At 40.0% G+C, this 18,271-nt stretch overlaps 2 protein-coding genes across 3 annotated transcripts in view; one reads left to right on the forward strand and one right to left on the reverse strand.

Annotated features, from left to right (window-relative positions):
* Positions 1–6,603: 6,603 nt before the first annotated feature.
* FANCF (FA complementation group F) lies at positions 6,604–10,916 on the reverse strand. The gene is given in 4 exon segments (XM_015863435.1): positions 6,604–8,215; positions 8,217–8,337; positions 8,975–9,099; positions 10,857–10,916. Coding segments are annotated over 2 exon segments (1,104 nt in total). The 5' UTR covers positions 8,318–8,337; positions 8,975–9,099; positions 10,857–10,916; the 3' UTR covers positions 6,604–7,212.
* A 293-nt stretch (positions 10,917–11,209) lies between these two features.
* GAS2 (growth arrest specific 2) overlaps positions 11,210–18,271 on the forward strand; it is an 87,292-nt gene continuing 80,230 nt past the window's right edge. The window contains exon 1 of one of the 2 annotated variants that reach the window (XM_015863419.2): positions 11,210–11,229. The gene's annotated coding sequence lies outside the window, so the exon portion shown is untranslated. Of the gene's footprint in view, positions 11,230–17,838; positions 17,859–18,271 lie in introns of those variants that run through there. The other variant, XM_015863421.2, reaches the window with a different exon arrangement.

Below are 18,271 nucleotides of genomic sequence, written 5' to 3' on the forward strand. Positions count from 1 at the left end.
GTTGAACTTTATACCTCAAGTACATGTGCAGCATTCACCAAGCACTGAAGTTGTGATATGCAGTAGAAAGAGCAAAACTCTACTGTTCCTAAGGTTTTTGAAGTGACGTGGATTCATCAGCCATCAGGGCTGCATGTCACAGTTGCCAAGAAGATGAAAAACCCTGCATTTGAAGAACCTTTGTATTTTAGACTTATTTGGATGTGCCTTCAGGAAGACTGAAGGTGGAAAACCTTCATCCAGCATTTGGATTGTTTTCATGTAACTAAAAGACAGCAAAAAAATCTTTCACCTTTAAAGCATTTTTGTCTGTTATCTAACTGGAAATGAAAGATGAAAGTATAGGCCTAGTCCCCACAGCTCACACTAGTTCTAATTAGCCTTTAGATACAGAATGCTTTAGAAGTACCTCTTCTGCAAGCACATGTGTATTTCAAAACAATATCAGATTCAGCTAACTCCTTTCTTGGGCTAATTTCATACAATACAGTTTCTGGACCCACTCCACATAGAAATCAAGTAACTATTTGGTGACTTGAGCCACTCCTACTCAAACTGTGATAGACAAATAAAATACACATAACATCTAAATTATAATGCAAACTGGGCTCCATCAGGAGAGTGGTGGCCAGCAGGGACAAGGAGGTAATTGCCCCTCTCTACTCTGCTCTTGTGAGGCTCCATCTGAAGTACTGTGGTCCAGGTATGGAGCCCTCAGTACAAGAAAAACAGAGAGCTATAGGAAAGGGTCCAGAGAAGGGCCATGAAGATGACCAGGGGGCTGGAGCACCTAACCTATGAAGACAGGCTAAGGGAGCTGGGCTTGTTCAGCCTGGAGAAAAGGAGGCTGCGAGGTGACCTCATTGCAGCCTTTCAGTACCTGAAGGGAACCTATAATCAGGAGGGGAGTAAACTCTTTGAAAGGCCTGATAATAGCAGAACAAGGGGAGATGGTTTTAAGTTGAAAGAGGAAAGATTTAGGTTGGATGTCAGGGGGAAGTTCTTTACTAGGAGAGTGGTGAGATCCTGGAACAGGCTGCCCAGGGAGGTTATGGACACCCAGTCCCTGGAGGTGTTCAAGGCCAGGTTGGATGGGGCCCTAGGAAACCTGATCTATCTAGTAAAAGTGGAAGTTCGGTGGCCCTGCCAGGCAGGGGGGTTGGAGCTTCATGATCCTTGAGGTCCCTTCAAACCTGATCCACTCTGTGATTCTGATTCTGTGATCTTTCACTTCTACACCATTTTTAATTTCCTCACACACTGAACTAGTAATAGCCATGATATTGCTGTTACATCAGATAGCACTGCTATTTTGTGTTTCCTCTGCAAAGGTATAAAGGACTGAATAACGCTCACAGCAAAAGATGATGGGATTCCAAGAGCCTGGAGAGCTCAAATCATCAGTACAACTACAGTAGAACAGAAACACATGCAAGTGTTTGGAGCCTTTACTCTAATACAGTAGCCACACACAATAGATGCCCATTTCACCAGAGCATCACTTACTTGCACTTAGAGTGCCCTAGAAGGAACTGAAAGGTTAATGAGCAAGGTGGCATTAACTGCTTTTTCTTTTTCCTAGATACCTGGCCCATAAACGAAACAACTGCCTTGAAAAGCCCCGTATTCCAAAATTTCTACAGCAAAAATTCTTCTGTTGGAATTTTCTATTTGTGGAACTGGTCTATAAATAGGGATATATCTTTAATAAGTTGCAGAGACCATACTCTTCAAATATCCTGCCTTTGCTAGAGGCTGTAATGACAACAGTGAAATAGCTTAGAGACCACTGGGAGCAATTTGTCAGTGCAGTGCACAGGGTCCAGTGTTTTCCTGCAGTAATTAGTGGATAGTGCATGCTCACTCTTGGCTTAAGTTACTGTACTAACTCAAAAACCAACCACATGTCCAATGGATAGCAGAACCAGTGTGTTTGTGTGCATGTTTGCACAATGCACCTCCTGTAAATTGTTCCTCGTTGGTCTTCTGCAATTCATTTCACACTTTCAGCCACAGTTTTCAACTGGCAGAGTCACCAAAATGTGTTTTTGACATTACTAGGAATACAGACAAGAATGATTTGTGCCATTTTACCCCTTCCTAAATTGAAGAGCTACAAAACACATCATATACAGAAAGTCATGGGACAAAAAAAGATTCAGAAAACTTGACCAAGATGAAAAGTATGAAGATAAGAATTCAGTGTTACCAGCATTACAGCTTATGAAGCTTTTCTCTTTTACCTAAGGAAAGCAATTATTTTTTCACATTTCAGATATAGCAACACATAACTCTTGCCCTACATCCTTATCTGTGCAGGCATTCCCAAGGGCAGAACGACTTTCTGCTTTGCTGGTTGTTATGTCTGTTACATTTATTACAAAAAATTGAGCTAGGTCTTGCACACAGTTCCAGTCAGCAGCAGGAGTCCAGTTGCATGGAAAGCAAAACTGCACTAAGCTGCATTAAGACAAAACTCACTTTCTCAGTTTCAGTGGGTCAACACCAATAGTTATAAGCAGCCCTTCAAAAGTATCAGAACTGCAGCCCTAGTCATTATGAGCCACATGCACTGTGTCAAGATGAGCATGAGGTGTAACAATCCATCCATAACAAGTGTAATGAGTTGTTCCTTTTTTTGTATCTCTCATCTATTTTAACACCTACTTTTTCCTCCAAACACAAACCATAGGACTGCACTTTCCTACTGAGCACAGAAAGGCAGAAAAAGCACAGATAAAGCATTCTAATAGGTTGATAATATTGCCATAACAGAAAACTGAATGCAAGCATTTCAAGCTTTAACTTACTGCTTACTGGTGGAGGGGTCTTATAGAGAGATCAAGGCAAATCAGAAGGCTGGGCAATCATCAACCACACAAAGCTTAACAAGTGCCAGATTCTGCATCTGGGAATCCATAGAGACTAGGAAATGAGATGCTAGAGTAGCCCCGCTGAAAGAGATCTGGGGGCCCAAACAACCAGGAAGGCCAACCGTATTCTCAGCCACATCAAGCATGGCACTACTAATTGGATGAAATAAGTGTTCATGTTGCTCTAGAATGACCCTAAAGACACCCAGACAGATTAAATCATGCCATTTTCTTGCTTATCGCTTCCAACTTCTCAACATATCTACAGAGGTTGAGACTACATAAGGAGTTGAGAGAAGCACTGTGTAAATGAACTCAAGACCTTAATTATACTTTCCTGTCCAGATAGTCATTAAATCCAACACACCAGAAAGAAGAACTGTGATACAAACGTGCAGGTAAAAGCAGTTCATACCATCTCATTCTTGGAAAACCAGCCTTAGAAAAGCATTCAGATAGAACCTTTGGCTCACATCAATTGCCAAAAAGCTGAAATAACACTTGATCAGATGCTGGGATTAGCCTCTTCGCTGGCCATATGCTACGTATAGCACATGTCTGAGTATTCAGCCTGGACTTGCTTCCCAGGAGAGATATATTATAATAGGAAGGTACATTTCAAGACTAAACTCAGAATTTGATCGCTATATTTCACTGTTCAACACATACTCCTATCGTTTCTGGTAAAATATCCTAGTTAAGGGTTACAGTAAATTGATCACATAATGCTAAAGGAATTTATCATGTAAGAGAAAAGGAATTTAAGAGCTGAATACCTAATATTATTAATAAAACAGGTCTGTGAATAGAGACAGCCGAGGGATATAATTCATATTATTACCTGATCCTACATTAAATTAAAGCTGGCAAAATAAGAATTGCAAAGACAAAATAGAATTGCAGAGGGTTTTTCAACTGCAAACTCCTGCTGGGCACTGTAGGAGCAGGGATTTGCTCCCTGTTTATCTACTGCCTTTACACGTGGCCCACAAACTTAGTTTCTCTTTTGGGATTGGGAGTCCCAGCCCATCTGTGCAGACAGAGAGGCTCTGCTGCCCCCCTCTGTGGTAGCTGAGAGGATTCCATACACCAAACACCAGTCACTCAAAGGACGCATGGAAACAGATGCCTAGCTAAGAAAGAAGGGAGCTGGCAACTAAAAACCATGGGGATACAAGCAAACCTGGAAAATGATCTCAGTAACTCTACAGTAATGGCACACAAGGAATTGAAATTGTGCAAGTACATGAATGACAACAGTAATAGCTTCAAATTTATGTGGGTGCACTCAACAGCAATAGAAGAAAACACTCAGATATGTTTACTTCTGTTGTAGCTCATTGCTACATAAAGGTTTGCAGTAAGATGGTAGGTAAGGGAGAACAAATAGGCAATTGTCTCCCAGTTGTCAACCACCCCTTAATTTCTAACTCAGCACAGGCACAGACTAATAGAAAACGTTGTGTTTTGGCAAAATATCATTTAATTTCTCTTGAGAAGGATACAATACCAAGAGCAAACATTTTTATTAACTAACTGATAAAAACCTATTATTCCTGACTCTACCTGTGATGATTCAAGTCTATTTCATCCCAAGGCAGACAGGATATTGTTCTTTTGCTCTCAGCTCTGTGAGAGCAAACCTCATTTAAATACTGCTTGACTGCACACACTGTTTTTTCTCCCCTCTTTCACTACTGTAGTACTCCTTCCTGTTAAACCACTGACCCACAGTGCTCATCAGGGAAGGCAAAGGCTGAGTGCTTTACCAGAGTAAGCGCCATATGGATTTTGGAAGTCAGTAATCATGGATCTGGCACCTCTTTACAGTGTATTTGGGACACATTGGAACATACCAGTGAAATTGCTATATCCAGGTGCTTCAGCCTCACTGAAGCTGACTACTTTTTGCTTTACATCAAATTTCGTATAAGGACAAAACTTAAAATTAACTAAAATGGTCAATAAAAGCACAAAGTGATGCTGCCAGTTGTTTGCTTAAATCTCTTCCCTCCCCCTCCATAATTGCTTTCACAGTGATATCACCAAGTACCCATTACTGCTATTCTAGCTAATATATTAGGTTCACTTATTAAGAGGTGCTGCAATGCTAAATTACTCATAAGGAAGACACCTGACTTTACAAACTGCTTTTTATAAGAGACAGGTTTAACAAAGAGCAAGAGTTGAAACAGCACAAACTCTCTATCAGCATTGGAATCATCCCTGAAATAGCTAAAAGTCATTCAAAGTCTCAACTTCCAGCCAACATCTCAAGGATGCTACGAAATATATCTCAACCAGCAAAAACAAGATGCCCTTCAGTCATAAAGGCCTATGTACCTGGGAACAAGTAGTTAAAGAGCAATTTTCCTGTAGTAAGAAAGGGAATACTAGGAGTTCATTACCCTACTTTTCCTATTCATCTCTATAGAGCAGCAACACTTGTAAGTCTTGTTTTGTTACTATAACACTTGTGATATTACCACAACATTTTCTTTTCATACTTGACGTATATCAGGGCAGAAGGGAATGACAGACTAGTATCTTTGGGTATATCACTCACTAGGAATTCTCTGATAGCAAGAACTATTTTAACAGACAGAAAATCCCATGCCTGTTAAAAGCATTAGGAGTAATGCTCAAGTGCAGAGTTTCCATATGAAATGCCAAAACTACATAACACGGGGACCTGTGGCTAGACAACAAGTTCAAACTTCATACTTTATACTCTGAGCAATTTAAATGCTTGTAGACAATGTTCATATTCCTTTCATTACCACAGAAATACTGACTCAGCCCTGAGGTCCCCTACCACAGTGCTGTCTTACAATACTAAGCACCATCACAAGCACCAGAACAATCCCATTTAAGACAGCAAAACAATAACTGCCACAGCTGCAGCTGTTAGAATAAATTCATCTGCAGATCTCTACCACTTCATCGCCTCTCTGACACGTTGTAGCAAGGAATCCAAAAGTTATACTTTTGATACGAGAGCAATGTACCCTCCTAACAACGTTACCCTTGAGTAACAATTTTGCTTTATAGACTGAGGTCTAAGAACAACTTATACCCCATGTCTTTATGTCCATATAGTTTAGAACAGGCACTACTTCCCCTTCCAAGTAAACACTGATCTCCTTGTATTCTTAGTTCATTTTTCAAAGTCACAAGGCCACTCCTCCTTGAATTTTGCCACAGTTGTACATTCTTACAATGTAACACAATGTTACTTAGTGTCAATCAGCTCACAAATACATATAGTTAAGCCTATAATCAGAATCAAATCACCTTCTAACCCTTCCCCTACAGGAATTTCAGCAACACAAGAAGAGTTCTTTCCCCACTCATCTCAAACTTATCTGAATACATGCTACACTCTTTGATAGATCCTCTACACACAAGGTTAAAATGAACTTATTATCCTATTTACATTTCCCACCTTCACTGTGTATTGCATCTTAGTACACTGCTTACATTGCTAACTCAACCTTACAGAGCTAAGTAGACAAGATCTCATTAATTCTGCAGTACAGTTCTTTTTTTAAGTCATTGCAGTCCAGTACTTTCCTTACCCATTTGAGTTTTGTCCACAGAAATGGACTCCACAAAAGATAATACTTAGACTCCATTTAAAAGGTTTGTTATACCACTCACTTTTGTTTCACAAAATGAAAATAAAAGCATTTAATGTAACAAGTCAAGAAAAAGAAGAAAAAGAGTATCCTTCATTTTAATGCTGTTTTAATAAACATTTAAATTTAACATGTTTAATATTGGCATATTAGTATATAATACAGTAACTAATAAAGCTTGCAAGTTTTTCTCTTGCTTGCCTTTACTTGAGGCCCAGAGGCTAATTTGCAGACAAGATCAGAAAAAGCCAACATAACTGACTGTACAATGAAGGTAATGGCTACTAAATGAACCCTGCCTTTGGGATTTCCAGGTTTGAATCTCCACCATTCCCTTTGAACAACAAAAACAACAGAACTACCGGGACCATAACATAGCTCTAATTCATAGCCAGTAAGAAAGCTTATTTTTAAGAACAATACATTAGAGAAAAACACCACACTCTTCATTTTATTAGCTGAGCAATAGGCATTGTAAAGGAAGACTTTTCTTGCCAGTCACCAAGAGAATCAACAGTACAGATGCAAGGAAGTAACAGGCCTTCCCAAGAGTTCAAGTGCAATCAGAAACACTGAGATCAGTAGCCCTAGCAGTGCTTAGTTTTCAACCCAAAGCAAGGTACAGTTGTCTTGTCTATCAAATAAACAAAGCAAAAGTCAGATTTGCTGGATTTCATAAGATTTTTGTGTTGCTTTGGTGTTCACACTTTTGGGCTCTGCTTCTTCCTCAAGTCTTTCTCCACTTCCAGCAGCAAGTCAGTCCACACACTTAGGCCACAGACTTCAAAGTCTCCATCTCGGGCCTTCAGGAGCTTCAGAGCAGCTTGGGTTTGCTCCCTGAGTTGCACAGATCCCTGACAGAGGCAGCCAAAACGCTCCCTAAGCTCCTCCCAACTTAATTTAGCTTCCTCAGGACTACTTTTAACCCACCGCCCTTGCAGCGGGTCATACAGAAAGTGACTTCCCCACTCAGCTAACACATCCAAATAACGCCTGCATAATTGGGCATAGCGATCGGCCAGCATGGCGAGAACAGAGCCCGGGAGGAGCAGACAACAGGCAGAAAACCGGTGAATATCGTCCATGAGCCAAGAAAGCAGGGGGTCGGCAACGCTTCCAGCTTCTGCTCCACCCTCCTGCCGTAACAGGGCCTCCGTCACCACAGCAAAAGCCCGGGGCTGGGGGAGCTGCTCCAGGACAGGGCCAAGCCAGCTGAGGGTCTCCCCAGCCTCCAGCCCGTCCTCCCTCAGCCGGCACAACAGCAGCTCCGCTTCCGTGCGCACTCGCGGACACGAGGACGGCGATAAGCCCTCCAGAAGGCAGGAGGCGGCCTTCCTACGGGCACACAGCGCCAGGCGGACCGGCTCGGGGTCAGCCTCCCCCTGCAGAAGGCGCTGGAGGAGGCGGCTGCAGGCGGCGGGCGGCAAAGAGCGATTCTCCAGCAGAGCCAGGCCCAGCAGCTCCGAGCAGCCGCCCAAGTGGCGGAAGGAAAGCGGGCTGCCCGTCTGACCCCGCCGCAACCGCCGCCCCAAGGCGTCCCGGAGCCGGGGCCGGCCTCGGAAGCGGTCGTGGAGGTGCTGGAAGTAGCGAGTCCACTCCAGAGCCCTGTCCAAGGTCGGGGGGTCCCAGTCCCGCACCAGGTTGGAGCGGGACACGGCGAGCAACGCCGGCAGCTCCGCCACCTGCCCCAACACGGCCTCCATGGCGCCGCCGGTTTGAGCGCAAGCCCCGCCTCACGCTTGGAACGAGAACCAGTCCGAGCCACCAGGGGAAGAGACTTGTAATCCTATTGACTGAGCTGGACATCAATCCATCGCAGATTGATTCTGCGTTAAAGGGGAACCGTTAAACGCCAAATCCTTCCAACAAAGGGCGGGAGGGAACGAAAACTTAAATATCATAATAAAATACCTCAACGCCTTTGATTCTGAAGTGTTACTTGCTGAAACAACCCTTCACAAGCACAACACATCCCACTATGGTGTATTCCCCATCTCCAGGTGACCTTATGCACAAAGGGCAGCCATAGCTCTACCACAGAATCACAGAATGACCCAGGTTGGAAGGGACCTCAAGGATCATGTATTTCCAACCCCCCTGCCTAGCAGGGCCACCAAACATACACTATCTATTATATATATTACATACATATACATCTACCATTGGGGTTTGTGCTCTACAGAGCTCCAGCTCCTGCTCAGCCCTCACCACACGCTGACAACTAACAGCTCCCCATCCCATTACCTGCTTAGAAAGCAGATGGACGACCTAAAGCACCAGGATGGCACTGCAGAGGGAATGGCAAAGCAATCCTATCCTCACGCACAAAAAGCTTCTAGATGTTTCCATCACAAACACCTCCCAGCAACCACCATGCTGTAACCATTTCCCCTTGCTCACTGCAAACACACAACCCACTTTCCAACATGCACAAGGTGTTAAAACCAACAGAACACAGCCTACCTGCTGCACCAGCAGCCAAGATACACCTCCCTCATGCTCCTCTCCCAAGTCTTCTAGAAGCTTCTTTCCCTGCAGCCTCGTTCCCACCAGCACCAGGTGCTGCTGATAGTCCAGACCAGGCATATCTGTGTGGGGCCATCATTAGCACAAACAGCTTGTTTGGTACCAAAAGGAGGATTCAAGCTCTAATGCTGTCATCTCAGAGGGTAAATGAGATGTAATGCTCTTTTTACTGGGCAAAAGTGCTGTTATATTTTATAAGCCTTAGTACTTAGTAAGAATAACTTATCTAATAGCCTGCCCTACTCAGACCCTCACTAGAGCTACCCAGGCTGGTGGTTCCAAAACCTTCTTTCTGAAAGACCCTCAGGGAGAGTGAACTCTCACCTGTATATCCAGAAATTAAGTGGTGCCAGAGGAGGTTTAAATTAGACATAAGAAATGTCTCTTAGAGAGTGGCCAAACAGACAGGCCCTTCAGATCATCTATTTTTTGTTTGTTTTTCTCCTTTATTAGGTTTATATCCCATGAATGTATTTTTATATCCCAATTGAAAGAGAACAAAAAAATCACATTTGCAGCATTAGGAAACTAACAAAAAGAAATTATGAATATCTTTTCAGACTAGGAAAAAAACACTAATATCTAGAATATACTTGTGTCTGAAAAGAGATAGCCTGTGTGTTCTAATGGGTTTCCATAGAGCTACCTTAAAAAACAGATTTGTTTTATGAAAAACCTGACATTTCAGCACTCTGTTCCATCTCAAATTATAATGAAAACTCTAAATACCAGCTTTATTGTTTTATATTAAAACAATAGAGTTTACCAGATCTATACATAACACAATGGAAAACACTATAATGACAACAGAGCAGCAAGGTCCTAGGCTACATTAAGTAAATATTTACTGAAAAGTAACAGCCATAAACGCAGAAATAAAGGGAAGATGCTTTTTACTTTTGAAAGGCCTCAAATATGCAAGAAACACCAACAAAATTCCTTTGCCTCCATCACCAAGACTTTAACAATGTCTGGGAACAGGTGGATCATGGCTCCAGCCCCTTCTGGGTATTCAGCTGCTCTGCATGCACCTGAGCTCCCCTGGGTTGGCCCTGCCTTCCTACCAGGTGCTCAATTACTGGCTCAGCCCATAATTTCACTTTCCAGTAGTACTGTAATAAATGGTGTGCAAAAAATATGTGTTTACATACTTTCTGGTATTGTAGTTGCATTCAGTCTCCACTCATGAGTAGGTACAGTTGGTAAACACAATACATTCTGAATATCTAGCAAAATCCTCCATATTATATCACCAACAGCAACAAAAAAGACAGCACTGAGACAGTTATGACTATTGTACTTCAATTATTACACTACAAAAGCATCTAAAACTATTAATTAGTTCTCTGTTCACTAAGGAAGAAGACACCTTTCTACTACAAATCTTATGTTATTTTTGAGAGTCTGGTTAAAGTACATTCTAAAAAACTCCACCAGAAAACTAGAGCCTTTTGATATGTTGATGCTGGTACAATATATATCAACCAAATTGGGAAAATCTGGCCTCTTTCACACAAGTGAACTATTCTCCTCTAGCACAAAAACACTAACAACCAACAGTTACTACCTATCAATTTATTTTAAACTGGTTGCTACTCAAAAACATTGCTCAGCAGCCTTTCAGAAATAACTTCTAAAGCTCTGTATGGTGCTAAACTGAGTTTCCTCAAATAACAGAATAGAGAAAAATAATTAGATGCTCAAAAAATAAGCCTTACTAAACAGAGTATGTAAGACCGCATAGCTGAAAACAATACAAATACAATGCTGCAATTACAGAATAAGTAGACAGCCAAAGGGTATCAAAGAAAAGACTCACCAATGCTGAGACGTTCATCCAAGATACATGCTGACCACAAAAACCCCACACAGAAGCAACCACCAGAAGGAGATGCTACCCTAGTGGTGGTTGGCCCTTAAATAGGATCTGGGAGAGGTGGAGTCAAGCTCCACCCCTTCCAGGAGCACAACTGAATTACTTCCACCTGTGATTAAACATAACCACTAAAAACTTGTTATTAACTATGTGAGGTAAACAATGAGTAAGTTGTGAAGTGGCTCCACCCCCAGAAGGGGTGGAGCTTGACTCCACCTCTCCCAGATCCCATTTAAGGGCTGAGCACCAGCAAGGTAGTATCTCTTTGTGGAGTTCTTGTTTTAAGCTGTTATGTTGACTGCAGGCCTCTGAACTGGTGGGTTTGTTTGTTTGTTTGTTTTTTGAGTAGTCTCTTGCGTATCTGTTTTCTACCGTATTTGTATTTTTCTAATTACATGTTATCCTTGTGTTATGTCAACTGTTTTTAGCTCAAGTTATTTCTGAGACCTTGTTTTATTAAGAGAGGGATGCTGCATATAAGTGGCCTTGAGAAATTAGAGAGAGCTTAATGATAAATACAATTGCACAGGTTGTTCATTAGTATGAAACATGCACTATGATTAAACAAACCAAAGACATGAAACCTCTCTGGGGAGCAAGAGTGATAGCAAAAGTATAAATATGAGGAGGCGTTGAAGGTTGATTATGTCACTTTTTTATGAACTTGTAATGGTAAGCATTATTTGCTTACTGTGGTAGGGGCAGCCACTGGGTGATTTGAAATATTTGTAAGTACCCTGTGTTGTTGCCTGATCCACCATATTGGGTCTTGAGGAACAAAACCTGTGGTCATATGCTACTCTAGAAAGTGTGAAGTCAGATAATGGATCTTATTTCAAAAAACTCTCATATATGTACTTGGGCCAAAGATCATGGTGCTGAGTGGATTTATTGTATCCAATCTCATGCACCAGCTTTTGGTGAAACTGAACAATACAGTGGGTTGTTAAAAACTGTGACGAAACATTTAAGCACTGGGAAAAGCCATCTGGCTGGTCAACACCAGAGGAGCCTTCAATTGAGGTGGTCCTACATGATCCAGCTCTGTACTTACTGTATAAGCAGATAAGGTCCCTGCAGTGCATTGAAAATACATTAGATAAAGTGATTTGGTTCTTTCAAGCCTCTGTGAAGGGCAAATGTCTCTGTGGAACTGTTTTTGCTCAGGGACTTGTGTTCACTTAGTGGGTGATGCAGAAAGATGGGGCTGTTCAATATGTACTACAAGGGAATTTGATGTGGGGGGAATGCAGTCAGCCCATGTATATAATTTTATAGATAAGTGTGTGTAATGCATTATAATTATTGCTTGTTTGTGTAAATATACCTACTAGGCACGATATAGTGATGTAGAATAAGGGTTGGGATGTCATGGTTTTATGTTTTTTGCTGTTGGTACTCATTATGTAAAGCTTGGGAAATTAAAGAGTTAAGATTCCACTTCAGTGGACTGACAATTTTCTGGATATCTGCATCTTACAAGAGGAACTATGTACACCAGAGGACTCTGAGTTCAGAGGGGAAGATATGGCCTGCAATTCTCAGGACTCTCTCTCGCTGCCTGGCAGTGCATGGGTGTGCTCCCCAGCCATTTGGCCTTAATTCAGAATAAGGCCTTCGGTATCAAACACTCTCTCATTTTATTTGATTTAATAGCCCCAGTTCTAATTATATTATATTATTTTATTTGGCATTCCAATATAATATTTAGTGAATTAACTTTCCACCTCAGACTGTTGCTACTACTCTGTATTTGGACCCATCTCCCTATCCTTCCTGATCTAGTAAATGTGGAAGTTTGGTGGCCCTGCCAGGCAGGGGGGTTGGAGCCTCATGATCCTTGAGGTCCCTTCCAACCTGGGTCATTTTGTGATTCCTTGCCCCCTACAATCCCCATCTCTTATAGTGTACTTACTAAGAAGTATCTTAAGGAGCTATCTATTTCAGAGGGCTTCTTTTTGGAATCCACTAAAAATAACAGTTCTCTAAAGCCTGAGACATAAATCACTGTCTACTGTAGCTAAAGGTTTGTAGTTTGGATATATTGTGCTGTGGTACTTGCATGAAGTCAAGCATTTGAAGACTAAGCAAGTCTAGTATTACTACCACTAGCTATAGTATCTCAATGAAATCTCTTAAATGGAACAAAAGCCTGTGCACTTAAGATCTGGGGCTGAAAAATTCTTTCCTACCTATATATTCTGCATGTTTCCATGACTGTTAAATTGTTGTCATTCACAAGAGTATAGGGAGTTCTTATAAACACGATTTCTTGTTGGAATTGGTCTTATTCTTTACTTAGAAATACATATAAAACTCAGTGTAAGACGCTTATGTATAGAGAAATTTCTTTATATGCCTAGGTCTTGGTAACATAAGTTACCTGCATTTTTTTCTCCCTTTCATTACACTGGTATCCTAATAACATCTTAAATAACCAGAGAGACACACTTACTATACTTAAGATACTCTACAGAACCACAAAGAAGCTGTATTGGTCTGTGTATGTGGAGGTAGACAAATTAACGCACATATGCACATGCTGGGTAGGCATTTCTCCTAAGCAGTAAAGCTTTTAAATATCTGTTGTTTCCATTTTCATGTCTCCGAAGCTTTTATGTGAATTTTTCCAGCACATTTCTCATTATTCTCTCAACCTTTCCTCTGCTGCATGGCTGCAGTTTCCAGACATATAACCTGAAATGTCCTGAGAGAATTTACCTAAAAACAATAAAGCCAAGGAAATGGAAACCACAGAATATATACATAGAGGTTTTTTTTCAGGCTTTGCTAAGAAGCTCATTGGTTAATATTTACAAAGGAATTCAACTTTCCATATTAACATCCTCTTCTCTGCTAAGCAAATGTGAAAGAGTGGGATGGTGAGAATCATTACTAAGGTGGACATTTTAGGTTGGGATGGTATGTGTTAATTACATTAATGATTCAAGGATTTTACTGTTCTGTATCCCAGTAGGTTAAGAATAATATACCATGACCAAATAAAAAATACCTGGATCAGGCACTAAAGTGAAATTTTGAAGGGAATTGTCTTACTATTTAAGAACATGGTCTTGGTTGATTATCTACAGAAACAGAATGAAATATTGGCTTCTGTTACCTGTTTGTAAAGCATAATCTGAAAGGAAATTTAGAACCAGTGCAGCTGCTTGTAGGTTCAAGTTATAGAGTAAAACAGTTGCTATTGAGGGCTGCTTGCTAATAAGTTGTGTACCTGTCTGTGTGAAATGCCTCTGGCTGGGTTTGTCTGGATGTTACTGATGATAAACTTCTCAGGTCACAGAAACCCCTACCTAAACTGTTATGCTGTCCTGACACTGATCTTTTCTGCAGAAAGGGCAGTTCAAATAAACACAGATTAAATCTTTGTTCCTAGTTCCAGTGTTTTTAACTTAATATTGTCCTATTAAGAGGAAGTTTTTGCCGCATTTTACAGAAAATGATGGTATTCAATTAGTAGGAATGCCAAGAAAACAGTTTTCATCTCATGTTACAGTTCTCCAGAGCAGTGATGATTTTTACATCTTATATTATTTCCACATTCTTTTGGTTATGACTTGGCTCCTGGTCCTGTAGTGAACCACAGTAACGGGTTAGGTATCCACAAAGCATCACAATGCAGTTAATATATTAATTAGAATATACTACTTTTTAGCTGATTCTGAAATACAGCAGCTAGCTTTCTGAATAAGACAAAGTTAGCAGTGTGAAATTGATGAGTTCTCTCTGTAGGACAGAATCTCAATGGGAAAAACAACAAGGAAAATGTGGTTAAATTGTGACACAAATAGTATTTGCTTAAGCTTAAAAGCCATCAGAAAAAAAGCTAATGTGCTGTGTGATAAGTGATAGGCAAAGTCAATTCACAGAATTAAGACAGAGATAGAAATTGCTTTATTAAAGATCTCAGTTTTTCTGATAAGAAAACTGTAGCAATTGCAATATTAAATCTAGAAATAACCAAATTCACATTAATTCAATTAGTTTGAGTGCAAACACTATTCTCAGTTGAACCTACTGCTGCACATTTTTCTCCTTTTTCTTGATACTTCAGTAGCTTCCCTTTCTGTGAGAGAAATGTATCTGAAAGTACTTCAATATTCTCTAAAAGGTCTGTTGGAGTTTTACTCTGAGCACAGAGAAAAATAACACAATTAAATCTTATTTGTACTTTTTGTGATACATTGATACTTATCAGTTGCTTTGGAAAACAATGATGCAGTAGCAAGGAAACCTATCTCATAGGGATCTTTAAATCTCTGTAAGGTTTGTGTGTAAACAGGAAGATCTCAATTCCCTCTTAGGGATCCTCATTTGTTTAATGAAAGCATCCTATCTGCTAAGTAGTTAGTATGATTGAAGCTTTAGGTAGCAATATTAATGGTTTATAATCTGGCTGTAACAATTAAATACTCTGATCCTACTGGAGAGATGTGACAAACCCTAGTATAGAAATGATTCTCTAGAAGGAAATGCCCAGTATGTTTTCATGGGAATAATCCAAGTAGTTCTGTAGCTTCAAAGTTAAATTTGCTTCTATTTTCTTGGGCAGGTAAGCAGTATTTTAAGAGCTTACAATTTTCTGCAGGATTAACCTATTCAAAGGGTTTGGAAGAGAAGGAAGGAACTTGTCCGTATCCTGTTGACAAGGCTGTGATAGATGGCCTGATTGAAAATCTTACTTCCTCTGGCTGGTGTGGGAAGAACTGAGAAAGAAGATGAATTAAAAATGTAGAGATGGCCTCCAAGGATGCAGTGATTCTTCAGAAAGTAGTTTCAGGGCAGATGTTTTTCCTTTTGGTTATGTTATATTGTTTTGTTGTTTGTTTCCCTGATGGAAATTAACTGTTTATAAGAGCACATTTTTCTTCCTAGTTTCCAAGTCCTTTTCTTTTTCAGTTTTAACAGTAGTTTACATCAGAAAGTACAGGGCTTCATACTAAATGAGCAGAGCTCAAGTTGTGCACGTTGCATTTGTTTTAAATAAATTGGCCTGTGGATATGCAATGTGCAGGTAAATATGGTTTGTCTGCCTACCTTGTTCCTCTGGCTAATGCATCACTATCTCTGATTACTTGAATTGACCAGTCTGCTAGAAAGCACTGAAGAAGTTATACAAATGTTGCTTCAGTTTCGTTAGTTTTACATGTTGGTTTAATTAGCAAATTGAAAACAGTGACTTGAGTTCTGATCTGAACATTTCTTCAGTTGTAGTGGTAACCAACATAAGCTTGTTTGGCTGGATTTCATGGTGGATTTCCCCTTAAACTTACCCCTAAAGGATGAGTTGCCCAAGTTCTTAACATCCTGCCAGTCAGCTACCCAGTCAGCTATTTCTGGTCATTATACAAATAACTGTCATATTCAAAAACAAATAAATAAATAAATAAATAAATCCAATTAATTAACTCTTAGGAGAGTTCATACAAACTTTACGAAGGTGGGACTCTTTGTTGGATTCAGTGTCTTTTCAGTACTCTTTCAAGAGAGATTCCAGACTCCCTTTTCCTCAGTTGATGCGATGTAGACCGGTCATCCTTTGTACTTGATCAGCTTTCACAGCTGTGTTAGTCTTGCAGACTTACTAGCACTTCCCTTCTGTCTCTTATGGTATTTAATGAAGGAGTGCATTCCTACTTTATTCATTTGATAGGATAAACAATTATTTACTCTATTTAGACCATCCTATAATGTTCATTACCTAATTTTTATTATGGGAAGCTACCCCAATGAAGCTGTGACTTTTATCTACATCCAGGAAGACTTGATGTGTGCTACAGTGTGGATCACTGTTTATATTTTGGCAAATCAGCCCATAGTTTTGTGTACTGTTTTCTTATTTTTCTATGGATCACAATTTCACATGTGTAACTGATGGTTATGGAATATTTGACAGCAAATCTGTATGGGGATACTGTAGCAGTCTCATACCTGATGCTATCACATACCTAAATCTGTTTTTTGGGGTTTTTTTGTCTTCTTTTTCCCCTAACTTTTTTTACTTACAACACCTATGTTATTTCCCATGAGTGTTTTCCATGTTTCTTGAATTATTTCTATATTTGATATTTTGTGTACTTTTTTTCTACTTGGGACAGATTAAGAGGAAATAACATGCTAAAGTATAGAAACACACAATGTTTTGTAACCCTGGTATTCTTTGCAGACACGTCTGTAATGTTGATGAGGTAAAACACTAGCTTTCTATCTACAGCCTTCTTGCTTCATTATTGGTTTGTGGCATCTGTTTTCAAGGTTGGTCTGAAATTTGATCTTTCTGAAATTCTCTCAGTGTGTTTCAGCAACATATGTCATTAATGAAGGGAGATGGGTAACCGGTCTCACTGTTGTTTGTAATTCAGACTATGACAGGCAGCAAGAAAGCAGAGAAGCTTCAGCCAGCTCCAATTAGGAAAACATATGCAAGGCAAAGGCTATCACATAAACAGATATGTCAGGCTCCTCCCTAAAAGAAAATCAAAAGAGAGCACTTGGCAATGTTGCTTTGCTTTCTTAGTTGAACAAGAATACTGTTGAACGAAACATGCTTGTTTTCACATTGGTATGGCTAACATCAAGGAATAAAGGGCCATTTCTAATGGAGAGGAAGATAAACTAGAAAAGGATTATCTGTGGTTTGCAGGTGCAAGAGTAACACCTGTGCAAAATAGTAACCTCCTAAACATCTAATTTCCAGAAATGCATAAGTATATTGTTGTCTGAAACAAACATACAGAAAGTGTAAGTGCTAGTCTTTTGTATTAGGTATGTCCTTACAACATTTCAGATAGCAGTTCTGGGATCTGTGAGGATTCTTCTAAAGGAAATTGTCATTCCACAGCATGTCCTTGCATGAAGAATGGCACAAAACCGACTCTGGAATTGAGCAACTACTTCACAGCAAGAAGAAAGCTTGTGAAAGAGGTAATACCTTTAAACAAGCAATATTTTCATTTCTGTTGAATTCTCAATCTATGACATCAAAATGTTTAAGAATCTCTTAAAACTGCCGTGAAAAGTATTTTATCTTATATGTTGATATATACTTATATATATGTATATGCACACATAAAACACTGATCTTATAAATTTAATGCATGTAGAAGTCCAATAGTTTATCTAAGGTCACAGGCATTCCTTGTTTTCTTTGATAGCAAGTATCAGAGCCAAGATTATTCCCAATAAACTTCACAAACAGAGCAGAGTGATAAAAGATGAACCAAACTTGAAGGGTGGCTCTAGACAGCTGCTTGATGAGATTTTCATTAAGAAACAAAATCTTGAATTAGACTATAGACGTTGCTCCACTGACTAAAATAATTTCACATGCTCACATG

The sequence above is a fragment of the Coturnix japonica genome, chromosome 5 (genome assembly GCF_001577835.2).
Source record: "Coturnix japonica isolate 7356 chromosome 5, Coturnix japonica 2.1, whole genome shotgun sequence".
In the NCBI taxonomy this organism is placed as follows: Eukaryota; Metazoa; Chordata; class Aves; order Galliformes; family Phasianidae; genus Coturnix; species Coturnix japonica.